Source organism: Tupaia chinensis, unplaced genomic scaffold (assembly GCF_000334495.1).
Source record: "Tupaia chinensis unplaced genomic scaffold, TupChi_1.0 Scaffold000280_1, whole genome shotgun sequence".
Taxonomy (NCBI): domain Eukaryota; kingdom Metazoa; phylum Chordata; class Mammalia; order Scandentia; family Tupaiidae; genus Tupaia; species Tupaia belangeri.
Genome location: NW_006159763.1, coordinates 66,439 through 78,478, shown reverse-complemented (window position 1 = coordinate 78,478; position 12,040 = coordinate 66,439). Strand labels below are relative to the sequence as shown.

The window sequence follows — 12,040 nt, the reverse complement described above, 5'->3', positions numbered from 1 at the left end:
GTGCGCAGCTGGAGCAGTGCATGGCTGTGGTCGAGCAGCTGGAGAGGGAGAACCAGGGAGCCTTCTATAGCAACAGCCTCTTCCTGGATGCCCAGATGCTCCAGCAGTGTGGGGACAGCACCTCTGGAGAGGGGTATGCGCAGTACCTGGCAAAGGTGAGACAGCAGGTGGAAAAGCAGAGGCAAGAGCTGAAGGCGAGTGAGAGTGACTGGACGCTCAGGGCGTTCCGCACTGTCTATAACCGGGCAGTTTCACATTTAGAGATTTGTGTTGGTATTGTTTGGTGCAGCTTATTTTTTCTTCTTATCGTTTTGATCCTTGTTTATCTTGTTTAACCTTTGTATTTTAGAGCATGTTCTTAAGTATCACCACATAGATTGATTGTCCAAGTGTGGTCAGGTCTGTCAGCCAGACTGACATCGTCTTGTTAAATCAAAAATTGGTTTTCTCTCAGCCTTAGTTTGAGATAGGAGCTCCAAGAAGACAGATGGTTAACATGGAGCTTGAGACGACGTTCCACCCCAGGTAGAAGCAGAACTGCCATCTTGGAGATGAATTGTTTGATTGTCCTCCTCAATTAAAACTGAAACTCAGGCCGGCAGGTGGCATGGTGGTTGAGAACGCTGGCCTCCCACATGGCTGACTGCAGTTCAAGTCCTGGACCTGGGAGCTTGCTTTCTCACTCCCCCCCTCCCCTCGCTCACTTTGTCCCTCTGTGGTCAAATTAAAATAAATAAATAAATAAATAAATAAAATAAAGTTCAATAAAATAATTAAAAAAAAAAAACAACTGAAACTTACATCTAAAGGACAAATCCCTGTCATTAGTGAGCCCCACTGAAAATTAAAGGGGGCCAGCAGGTGGTGTGGTAGGTAAGGGACTGGACTCCCGCATGGCTCACGTTGATTAAAGTCCCAGACCTGGTGACTTGAAGATCACATTTGGTGCGTGCGCATGTGTGTTTGTATGTGTGCCCAAAATCCCAGGAGGAGAATGGAAGGGACTCTGGAGGAGGGGTTGTGGCATGGCTATCCTCCTGGGGAGGTGACTTCTCACTTTCCCTTTCAGTATCTCTCTCCAGCAAGCATATACCTTATGGCAAAAAACCTTAAAAAATAAAAATGAACTAAATTTCTACATTTCTGTAGTTAACCCTTAATCCCATAGCATCTCTCTTCCCCATAAAAGCATATGTTTGTTGGCCAACCACTCATCCTTACATGTCTCTCCAGAGCGGCCACACTGAAATATGTTCTCCTTGCCCCTCTCATCAACAATTTCTCCTCTCTGTGTTTTGTTGAACTTCAGGCAAGGGGTGAGACCTGCTTTGGGTCTTTGGCCTTCGGCCCCTCACCCGTCCTCAGCCAGTTCAGGAATGGACCCTCCTGGTCTGTAGAGGGCACTACTTATCTGTGCAGCTCCCATTTCCCTTCCTGACAGAATCCTGGCTTGGGTCTGGCCTCCACCCTCCCTCAGGATCACGTACCTCAGCTCCAGAAATGCCAACCGGGTAAATACGGGCCATTGTCTAGACAAGGACTGGTCCAGGAATGGATCTGAGACTTGAGGCAGAACAATGAGAAGTGAATAAAGGTGGGGCCAGCACGTTCTTCTCTTCCTCGCAGAGACTTACAGAGAGTCTCTAGTGCCCATCCCCGCCCTGGCATTGCTGGGTTTGAGTATGAAGCTCCTGCAGCCGTTTTGCTCCCAACCCAAGGTTGGAGGCAACGCTTTAAAGCGGAACAGAGAGATGGAGCTAACCTGAGTCTCTGAATACTCCCCTATCTCTGGATTTCCGATGATTAGTTAATAATTTTTTTAGTTGTTTAAGCTGCTTGAGTTTTGCATCTCTCTTATCTGTCTTTGAAAACTTTGAACTAATGAAGAGTTCTCCACATTCTCTTTTTATTTCTTAAACACACCAGAACTTCCCTGTTCTCATGCGTCCATTGCAGAAGAATCTAGAAGAAATCAACAGGTTTGTCTTTTCTTGTACCTAGAGTTAAGAACCACCTTCCTCTTCTATGTAAGTGCCTGCTACATGGTAGGCCCTGCTTGAGCTCTGAGTAAAACAAAGCACATTTAGCTGGATTGTGTTGCGAATGGCACTGGGAGAGGGCAGAGGGACTGTTAGCACTCTGAGCAGGGATTTTTCCACCATTTAGCAGGGGGCCCAACAGAAGCAGAGCTCACATTTGAACCCTCTCTAAGGAATCACTTTGGCAAACATCCGTGTGTGGCCAAAGGTGAGCAAATCCCTTTCTCATTCTCTACCGTAAAATGTCCTTGGGTTAGCCCAACAGCTTTATCCCCAGAGTCGACCTGGAGGGATGTCAGCTGGGTCCCGGCAGCACTGCTCATGGAACACGTGACCCCTCATTGGTGGACTGAGTCTGACCTGGGGAACTGGGAATGATCCACCCATACACCTGCAGCCCTGCTCCCTAAGGTTTGGATGGGGCACATTTGGGCCTGCTTAGGAAGGTCTTCCTTGGAGGGAGGATGACGCAACCATTGTCTAGTAGATTGCTTTCCCAGAAGCTTCACGGCCAGCACATCCATATCTGATGTCTTCGTCTTCCTCTGTCCAACTCACTGTCATTCTGAAGGGCCGCTGCGATAAAGGAGCCACGCTGCAGAGGGTTGACCAGGACAGGACCTGGGTTCCTCCTTGATGTAGCTGCCAGTGACCAAATGCCTTGACCTGGGCCTGTGTCCCCCACATCTGTCCTCTCCTCTCCACACTGCTGTTGGCATAGTGCAGGTCCTGACTGTCAGGTGGATCTTTTTCCTCTAGATGTCATCCCTGTCCCAGTTCTTAGTTATGTAATCCAAGCACCATACTGCTGCCACGTGATCTTCCTAAGAAGCACCAACCTGCCCCAAAGCCTTCAGTGACTTCCTGTTATTTAGAAGGTGTACTCTGAACCCCTGAGGGTGAGGCACAGGCCCCACCCCTGCCCAGTGCCCGCACCCCTGCACAGTCCTCGCAAGTGCTGTGCATTCCTCTTCTTTGGCCACAGGCCCCTCAACTGCTAGTAACCTTCCCCGAGAGGCATGCATGTCTCTGCTCAGCTCAAGTGTCACACCTCCAGGAAGACTCTGCAGAACCTCCTGTGGGTTCTCTTTTGCTAACATCACTTCTAAAAACACATCTTTCACACCCCACTCTCAGATGCCGTCCTCACTGCCCTCTTTGGTGCCTCTGTGTAACAGAAACCAGGCATTACTTCTCTGTATTCCTGGTGCCGAGTGTAGACTCCGACACTCCCATGATCACATAACAAGTCTATGGAGCTGAATTACATCATGAAAGGGTCAAACCAGTTTGGGTTGGAGCAGACTAGGAGCATTGCACTGCGGAGTGGTCCTTGGCCTGAGGACTCAGAGCTGCTCAGGCTTCCCAGGCTCTGGAGAGTTATGCACCGCCCACACACCTGGCTACTATGTGTTCTGAGATAGATGCAGAGGTCAGACCGCAGGGACCAGCTCTGTGTCCAACAGCTGTGCTGGGCAATGACCGCAGCACCTCACAGTCAAGCTCCTGACTCCCCCAGAACCAGCCCTTTGCTCATCCATTCACAGCCTGCCCCAGACTGCAGATCTTCCTTATAGGGTACCAAGGAGCAGGGAAGGGAGGCAGCTGCCACGAAGGAGCGAAAGGAGACACTGTGTCACAGGGCCCCAGGGACTGCCTCATGGGATCCCATGGATTCTCAACCCCAGCTCAGATTTCACCCTAATGTCTGCCTTTACTACCACTGAAGCATGGACTGCCACCCTCTCCCCACACTCCAAGGACATCGCACAGGATGGTACTGGATTGCACTGAGTGGGGTTACAGAGGTTGCATCACCACCCCTGGCCAATGATGGGGAGTTTACTCTGACAGGCTACAGCCCGGGCCCCAATCTGGCCACACCTGTTCCGTAAACTGTGAGCTCAGAAGGGTTTTTATATTTTCCAACAATTGAAGAAATCAGAAGAATATTTCAACTTTACACACGATAATTACGTGAAGTTCAAAATGCAATGTTCACAAAAGCTTTGTGGGGATGTGACCTTGAACATGACTTGCCGCTTGTTTGAGAAGACTTTTGCCCACAAGGGCAGAATAGAACAATTCCAACATTTATCCTGTAGAGGAGTATTTGCAGAAATTTCCAGATGAGCACAGGACAGTCTAACCACTGGACTTCCAGCCACTGACCTCGCTGTCCCTGGGGCAGGACTGTATCAAACTGCGGAAGCCCCGCCCCCCACGTCCGGGCACCTTTCCGATCTCTTTCGCACCTTTGGAATCCCCTTTGATTCAGCAGCTTCTCATTATCAGGGTGAGGTGGCTATGGAGGTCATCTCTTACAGCCCGCAATGAAATTAGGGCATGTGTATGAATAAAATACGGAATTCTGCCACCAGCTTTTCAAATAACACGTTCATTTCTCCCCTTGATGTGACAATTGTAGAAAGTAGGGCCTGGGGTGAGAGGGTCCACACACCTGCCTTCCTGCAAGCCCGCTAGCAGTTCATGACCGTACCTGAAGAATCCACGGTTTCTTTTCCTTTAAGATTATTTCTTCTTTTTTTTTTTTTTTAATTTAAATTTATTTATTTATTTTTTTAGAGAGAAATTTTTGCCATAGGACATGTGCACTAGTCAGAGAAACAGAGAGAGACAGAAAGTGAGACATCACCTCCCGGGGGGATAGCCACACCACAATCCCTTCTTTTCCATTCTCTTCTCATAATTTTGGGCTTGCAGGCACATGCACTGGGCCTGAGTTTTAAGCCACAGGGCCTGAAACTCGAATCACGGTTGACAAAGTGGGAGTCCAGTGACATAACTGTTACACCATCTGCTGGTCCCAAGTTTCATGAAAGATCTCCCTCTCTTTCTCTCTCTCACACACACACATCCTCAGTGAGAATAATGTTGCAAAACAGTTGATAGCTATATCTCTCTATTTATCTATCTATCTATCTATCTATCTATTATCTATCTACCTTTATACAGAGACAGAGCCTCAACAAGGCTTCATATTTCAGCACTCTCCAGCCTCTCCCAGGCAGCCAGGATGGAGCACAGGCACATGCCCAACATGTCCAAGTCAACCCAGGAACCGAATTCTCATCTTCCAGGAGGCAGGGCATTGCTCTACAGCCGTGCCACTGCAGCTGACCCTACCCCCCAATTTTTTAACACAACGAAAGAGAAGCATTTTTTTCTTTTGAATTTTATTTACCTAAGAGCACTTGAAGAAAAATGGTGTGTCTGATTCAGAGAAGAAACTGAGAGGGAACTTATCTACAAAGCAAGTGAAGTGTCATATATATTAATACATAGAAATAGTGACAGTGGGGAAAAAGAGTTGATCATAGCAATCACTTGAAAACACTCAGTGTCCCTGAATAATACAGAAATTAATTACAATGGCAAGAAAAGCCAAACCGCATATAATAAGAAGGGCAGATATTGCGATGTTAGAACGCGCCCAGTTTCTAACTGTACGGACAGTCCTGAGCACCCAGTCACTCTCACTCGCCTTCAGCTCTTGCCTCTGCTTTTCCACCTGCTGTCTCACCTTTGCCAGGTACTGCGCATACCCCTCTCCGGAGGTGCTGTCCCCGCACTGCTGGAGCATCTGGGCATCCAGGAAGAGGCTGTTGCTATAGACGGCTCCCTGGTGCTCCCTCTCCAGCTGCTCGACCACAGCCATGAGTTCCTGCCCCGTGGCCCGGTTGTTGAAGGCACAGAACCTCCTCCCACACTCCTGGACCAGGCCCCTCAGGCTGCGGTTGTCCGTGTTGGCCACATAATCACCCAAGGACTCGTCCTCTAGGTCCTCCTTATGGGTGAAGAGGATGACCATGTGTCTCATGGCCCCCACTCCAAAGACCTCTTTCACCCTCCTCACTGCCTCCGTGTCCTGGGCTGTGAAGCGACCCAGCTGAGTCACCAGGACCAGCACATGGGGCCCTGGGGTGCAGAGCAGGTAGCAGTCCCCGATGTCTTTGTACACGTCTTCAGTCTGGGCCCTGGACTCAAAGATGGGGGGTGTATCAACCACCAGGAGTTCCCTCCCATTCCACGTGCCAGCCTCTGCCTGACACGTTCTGGTCACTGCCTGGGCCCGCAGCTTGGACTCGAACACTGGCCGTTGCAGGATGCTGTTTCCAGTGGCGCTTTTCCCACAGCCTGTTTTGCCCACCAGGAGGATCTTCAATGAGGCCGATGTTGCAAAGTAGTTATCTTCTACCCCTCCTATAAAAAAATAGCTTTGATGTTGTGCTAAGCTGGTGATTGAGACTTTCACATCATTGATCGTCATGGGTAGCCCATGGAAACCGTGGACCTCTTCTCCATAAAAATAGGTATATTTCATGCCTCAACTGTATGCCCACATGTTTCATGTTTAGGTGGTTCTGGGGCTGGAGGAAGCCCCCGTTTAAGCCATGCCTGGACACACAGGCAGGGGTCAGAACTCCTACACTAGCAGATGTTCCACGTTCAGTTTTTCTGGGAGAAGTGGTTCCCGTGTGTCTTCCCCTGGGTGGCACTGAGGCCTTTCCAGGGAGAACTGTTTGCTGATAAATGTTATGAGATTAGATGGGGGGAGGTTAAGAGAAGGTACGGATGAGAAATGTGACCACCCATCTTTCACCCACTAATTCCCAAGCATATTTGTGCATATGTGCTCGACACATTCATCCAGTCTGAGGTCTGGAAGGCAGAGGCCAGGGCCAGCATGGTGCCAGCCAGGTGTCTCCAGGCCTGTGTTCTTTGGATGGGAGTGGATGTTTGAAATTGAGACAGAGGGCCACAGTTAATGATAGGAGGTGATTCTAAGGTGGGTGGTTGGAGAAGGGTGGAAGATTAGACCATTAAAAGCCTGTGTGTTGGAGAGTGTCCACTCGGCTGACAGAAGCATAGGGACTTCTAAGGAAGTAGTATTGGCAAGGGTGACTCTGAGCCACGAGCTAAGGGCATGAAGAGGATGAGAACTTGGGGATTTCTAGGGTTCTTAGAAGCCCAAATGAACTCTTTAGTGCATTTTAGTCTCCTAAAAAATATGTCATTGTATTTCTTCTACTCTGTGTTGGTTCTTTCTTTTAGTATTTTGTAACAGCAAACACTATGACTCAGTCTTTATGGAGAACATTTCTTTCAGCCGAGAGCAGACATGGAAAGGGAAATCATGTTCACGTGTGTGTGTGTGTGTGTGTGTGTGTGTGAGAAAGAGAGACAGAGAGACAGAGAGAGATATATAGAGAGATAGCAATGGTGGGTCAGTTACAGAGGGTTGGAGAGATGAAGAAAAAATGAGAGTTGCCTTCTCCTACCTCAGTTTAAAATATCTGGGTTTCTGTCACTGTGCTTGGGGATGGGGGACAGGAAGGGGGAGAACAATGACTCCCAGGGATCTGGAGCTCGTGAGAACTTCGAGGCTTTCTTACCTTCAGTGAATGCTTCATATCTGGTCTTCCAAAACCCTTCCATGCTCTTCTGAAATAAAAACAGGAAAGGTATGAAAAAACAAGTGCCCAAGGCCCAGGAGCTGTGAAAGCCTGAGAGCGCCTCAACTCTAAGAAAGCTGCTGCTTTTCTAACTCATGTTTTATGTTCAGACATCTGTAAATGACTAAATGACTGTAAGCAAAACAGGCCATGCTAGGGTTGCTAACACAACGCTGTGTTGCTTTTTGCCTCCTCAGCTTACAGCACAACAGGAAATGTTTTGAAGCACATCCGTTGATTATTTTTCCCCCAAGCTGAAAGGCATACATGAAGACTGCATTCTTCTATGGGACGAGGAGTGGGACATGCTGTTTTTATTGGAACCAAACAGGCAAGCTTGCTGTCAGAGGGAAAACGACGGCTTCTTGTAAATGACACTGGTGCATCTGAAGTACCCGGTATTTCTAGTCCCAGAAGCTGTTTGTGTCAGTGGGAATTCCAGAAAAAAGAAAGTACAGTTTACTTTCCAATAGGGGCTGTACTGGGGGGTTGGGGACTCCTCCCAGGACTGATGCAAGAGGAAGTCATGGAACTGGTTCCCGTGTGACCCACCTGAGTACGCGGTGCTGTAACCGACACGGCACCACATGAGGGCGAGTTCAAGACAAACTCATTTCCTGCTCAGTTTTTAATCTAATATCTTCCCTGTTCCATTCCGAGGTCCTGATCTCCCAATAATAATAATTATTATTTTTAATCCCAGCAGATTTTACTAGAAAGCGGCACAAACATTGGCATAAATGTTCTATTTAAATGAGGCATAATACTAAGTCTTGCCTCTTGGAGTCAGCAAAGGCAAGCATGCAGGGGGCCTGTAGCCTCGTGGTGAAGGGAGGTCACATGACCATCACGGATTCTATACAGCTGATCGCAGTTTGAGTCCCAGCCCTGCTGGCTTCAAAAACACACCGGGTGCGGATGTGTGCCTGCCCAGGACCATGTTATATATGAGACTATAATTAAAATGAATTACGTTATATTTGATTTATTCAGTTTTAAAGAAGCAGTAATTATGAAATAAACTGCTCAAGTGGACAAAGACAAAGAATAAAAAACCAAAGTATCCATCACTTGCAATAAAGAAAATGTGTTTTGTTTTACAGTGGTTGTTAGGTTTGATTGAAAAAATTAAGATGTTATGGCTAGAGCTCAAATCTCTTTCTTTCTTTTATTCCCCCCTTATCCTCAGCTTTATCCTCCTCCCTCCTTACTTGCCAGGGGCCACCAATACTCTGAGATTTTTACACAATACTCTTATTTGTGTATTGACACTTTGGCATGCATATCTGTCTATGGACAATATATAATTTTCATATTATATATATATATATTTGTACTTTAACCTTTTACATAAATGGATTATTAATATAACATTTTATCCAATTCTTTATTAACAAATATCAAACTGTTCTGAAATAGTTGCTTCGTGCTACAAGCAATGCTGCAAGACAGTCCCCACACGTCTCTCCCTACGCACGTGCAACAGTTGATGGAGGATGCACAGTTTCCAGCTGAGCAGACAGAACAAGGACAGCTCCGAGGGAGTGGTTCTAGCCCACGTTACACCCGTCACATGTGAGAATCCCACATCTTCACAGGCTCTGGGTGCTGCCACACCTCCCACTTCTGTCCACCTTAGTGTGGCAATAAGGATGTCTTAACAGGTTTAAATCTGCCTTTTACTGATTACCACTGAATTAAAAACAGTTTCATAGTTCATTTGCCATTTATGTTGCTTCTGTTGTTTCTATTTTTTGCACATTTTTATGGGACTTCAGTGGATTTTCTTGACCCTCTGTAGGAAGAGCCAGCCATTTCACATTACTAGAATAATGAAGGAAACCTCCCTCCTCTTCTCCCCTCCTTTCCCTTCCCACACCCCTACTCTTCCTTCTCCTTCCCCCACTTCCCTTCTCCCCTTCCTTCTTTCTTTCCTTTTCCTAAGTCTGGAGAAGAGCATTCTGCGCCGTTTATGTCTCTGGTAAATTAACCCTGGCTTTTGCTCGCATGGCCCCGAATCGCCGACATAGTTTCTAGGCAGACGGTGTTTTGCGAGGTGTAGAATCGGCATCTGGATGTGGAAATTGGTGACGACGGCGGAGAAGAAGCTGATGGCGTGTGTCACCATGGCAGCAACCCTCAGTGCAGCCATCCACCATGTCCGAATCCTTTCATGTCTGTCGCTTTAATTATTCCCCTAAATTCCCTGTGATGTGCTCAAGACTGGCATTACATTTCCTGTTACGATATTAGGAAATTAGCATCGAGTAGCCTGCCCAAGGTTACCTATTTGTCATGGAGCCAAGCCAGAAAATGGTTCCTTTCGCCTGTGTATTTCCCTTGACTCTAAAGGGGGAAAAGGAGACTTTTCCAAATAAGGCAGTGAACCTCTAGGACAATCAAACGATGCTGCCATCCCACCGTTAGGACACAAATCGATGGTGACAGGCTGGGAGGCTGCCCTAAAACAAGAATCGTCTTGTGCAGGTTAAAAAAAAAAAAGAAAGAAAGGAGAGAAAGAAAACAGGAAGAAAGAAAGAAAAAAGAAGAAAGAAAGGAAAAAGAAAGAGAAGAAAGAAAGGTAAGGAAAGAAAGAGAAAAGAAAGAGATTATTCAAAGATAAAACAGCAGGGGGCAAGAGTCGCTCTGAATGGAAGCACTGCAGTCTGGTGTCTTTACCTGACCTGGTTTTCAGTGTTGCCCGAGTGGAGCCCTGTGCCGATCACAAAAGCCAGTTACATTAGCCAAGATGCAGCAAAAACAGTTCTTCTGGACTGACTATGCAGTGGGTCAGGCTGCAAGGAGAGCCTCACGTCGGGTCTTTAGAGTTCATTGAAAATGGAGCTGGCAGGTGGCATGGTGAAGGCGCTGGACTCCCACATGGCTGACCATGGTTTGAATCCCAGACCTGGTAGCTTGCTTTTTCACTTTCCCCCTCTCTCTGTCTCTCTCTGGTGAGTACACATGCCCTATGGCAAATTAAAAGAATAATTTAAAAATTAAATACATAATTATACTTTTAAAAGTTCCTTGAAAATGCATATTATGAAAAAAATTGTGACTGAATTTCCAACTCTTTTTGCAGCGAAAGAACCTCATACTTTAATTCCATGAACTTTCTAAAGTCTTCTTGTATATCCCACTGTTGCACAGTTTTTGGGGGTGAGGGGACAAATACAAACAAATAACGAAGTATTCAGAGCCGACAGGTGTTCGAGGGACCGAGACAGCCCAGGCAAGGGCAGGGAATGTGCTGCGTGCTGATCTGCAAAGCAGACACAGCGGGAAATCCAGAAGGCAGGCCGATGATTTTCCTCCAGAGGAAAAATTCCATGACTCCCCAAGGGGAGCAGGGGTCATGGCTGGCAGGCAGGTGAAAGCAGGGGAGCACCTGCGGCTGCGTGGGCCGGCAGAGGGCCTGCTGAGGGAGGACGGGGAGACAAGTGAACACAGGGCTCATCTGATGTGAAACTGCGGAAGTCAATTTTACAATCCCAAAATGGCAGGCTCTCCTCTGCTGTGCTAGGAAAGATAAGATGACTTCTCGCCTTCCTGACCCTCAGTCCCTTCCCCCGTCTGCCCTGCCCTCTCTGTCCAGGTGTCGCGTCACATGTTTTGCAGTTTGGTCACCGTGATTCCATGACAGCCTCACCTCTCTCACGGCTCTAGCTGACAAGGCGATTGCTCACGTGTCCTGCACGGAGTCTGCTGCCCTCGGGTAACGTCTGCACACCTGGGAGGTGTGGGTACTGAGGAGAGAACGGAGAGGTTTTCAGATCAAGGTCATATGGGCTGTGGGGGTGGCTTGGAAGAAGAGGGTCATGGGATGGAAACAATCTCACATCTGCCCTCGGAAGCCCAAAGAATGCAGCCTTTACTCCGGGCCACCCTGGGCTGTGGTACTGTCAGACTGGGGGCGGGGGCACCAGAGGTCAGGAGGTGACATTGAGAAGTATGCCCCTACCACAAGAGGGGAGCTCGGGAAGTTTCCTCGTGTCAAACGGGATGAGGGCATCAGTCCAGAAGTTCTCAGGAAGCACCAAAGGGCTGAGTAATAAACAACCAGACAGAAACCTGGGCACTGGGACAGGCACTGGGACGGCCACGCGGCGAGCCCGGAGCCAGTGGGTTTTAAAACGCTCACCTGGTTGGCCCCGTTTGACGGACTGGGAACCCTGAAGTACCTTGGCATGTGTCAGGTCACATCAGAACGAGCAGCTGTGGCCCTTCCACCCCCCAAGTCTCTGCCTCGATCCTGTCCTTACCAGGAGTGACTGCCAGCTGAGTCCTCTGGGTCTGCGTGTCCTGGTCGAAGGTCTTCTGTGGCTTAGAGACTGCAGCAGTTGGTCTGGAGGGTGAGGCGGCAGCTCCCGGGGCCAGGGGAAGCTGAGCCACTGGGTGGAGGAGGAGTCACTGGCTGCTGAGAATGTTCTAGGCTCCCACCCACCTCTGCTGCAGGGAAGGGAAGAAAGAGGGGATTGCCATGAGCACCCCCTCCCACCCCACTGCCAGACTCAGCCCCCG

At 48.3% G+C, this 12,040-nt stretch overlaps 2 protein-coding genes across 12 annotated transcripts in view; one reads left to right on the top strand and one right to left on the bottom strand.

The window, feature by feature from the left end:
- GIMAP5 (GTPase, IMAP family member 5) overlaps positions 1-731 on the top strand; it is an 18,394-nt gene extending 17,663 nt beyond the window's left edge. For 2 of the 3 annotated variants that reach the window (XM_014588490.2, XM_014588489.2), the window contains exon 5: positions 20-731. In XM_014588490.2, the coding sequence (XP_014443976.1) occupies positions 20-335 (316 nt within the window). In that variant the 3' untranslated portion in view covers positions 336-731. Of the gene's footprint in view, positions 1-2 lie in introns of all 3 variants that reach the window. The other variant, XM_027772528.1, reaches the window with a different exon arrangement.
- A 4,458-nt stretch (positions 732-5,189) lies between these two features.
- LOC102493797 (GTPase IMAP family member 5) lies at positions 5,190-12,034 on the bottom strand. 9 transcript variants are annotated; one of them, XM_027772526.1, is made up of 5 exons: positions 11,782-12,034; positions 11,481-11,563; positions 11,169-11,265; positions 7,457-7,505; positions 5,192-6,263 (listed from the first exon to the last, which is right to left on the bottom strand). In XM_027772526.1, exons 4-5 carry the CDS (start codon positions 7,497-7,499, stop codon positions 5,398-5,400), a joined length of 909 nt encoding a protein of 302 aa, XP_027628327.1. In that variant the 5' UTR covers positions 7,500-7,505; positions 11,169-11,265; positions 11,481-11,563; positions 11,782-12,034; the 3' UTR covers positions 5,192-5,397. The 9 variants fall into 9 exon arrangements, 5 of the variants coding, with proteins under 5 accessions (XP_006150274.1, XP_006150275.1, XP_027628328.1 ...); XM_006150212.3 differs by lacking the exon at positions 11,481-11,563 and having other exon boundaries at positions 5,190-6,263; positions 7,457-7,502; XM_006150211.3 differs by lacking the exon at positions 11,481-11,563.
- Positions 12,035-12,040: the final 6 nt, after the last annotated feature.

What these genes read in the sequence shown, in the direction of transcription:
- LOC102493797 (XM_006150212.3), bottom strand. Translation starts at nt 7,499, where the DNA reads ATGGAAGGGTTTTGGAAGACCAGATATGAAGCATTCACTGAAG. An exon ending in ATATGAAGCATTCACTGAAG is followed by an intron (nt 6,264 to 7,456) that starts GTAAGAAAGCCT and finishes ATTTTTTTATAG; the next exon opens with GAGGGGTAGAAGATAACTAC.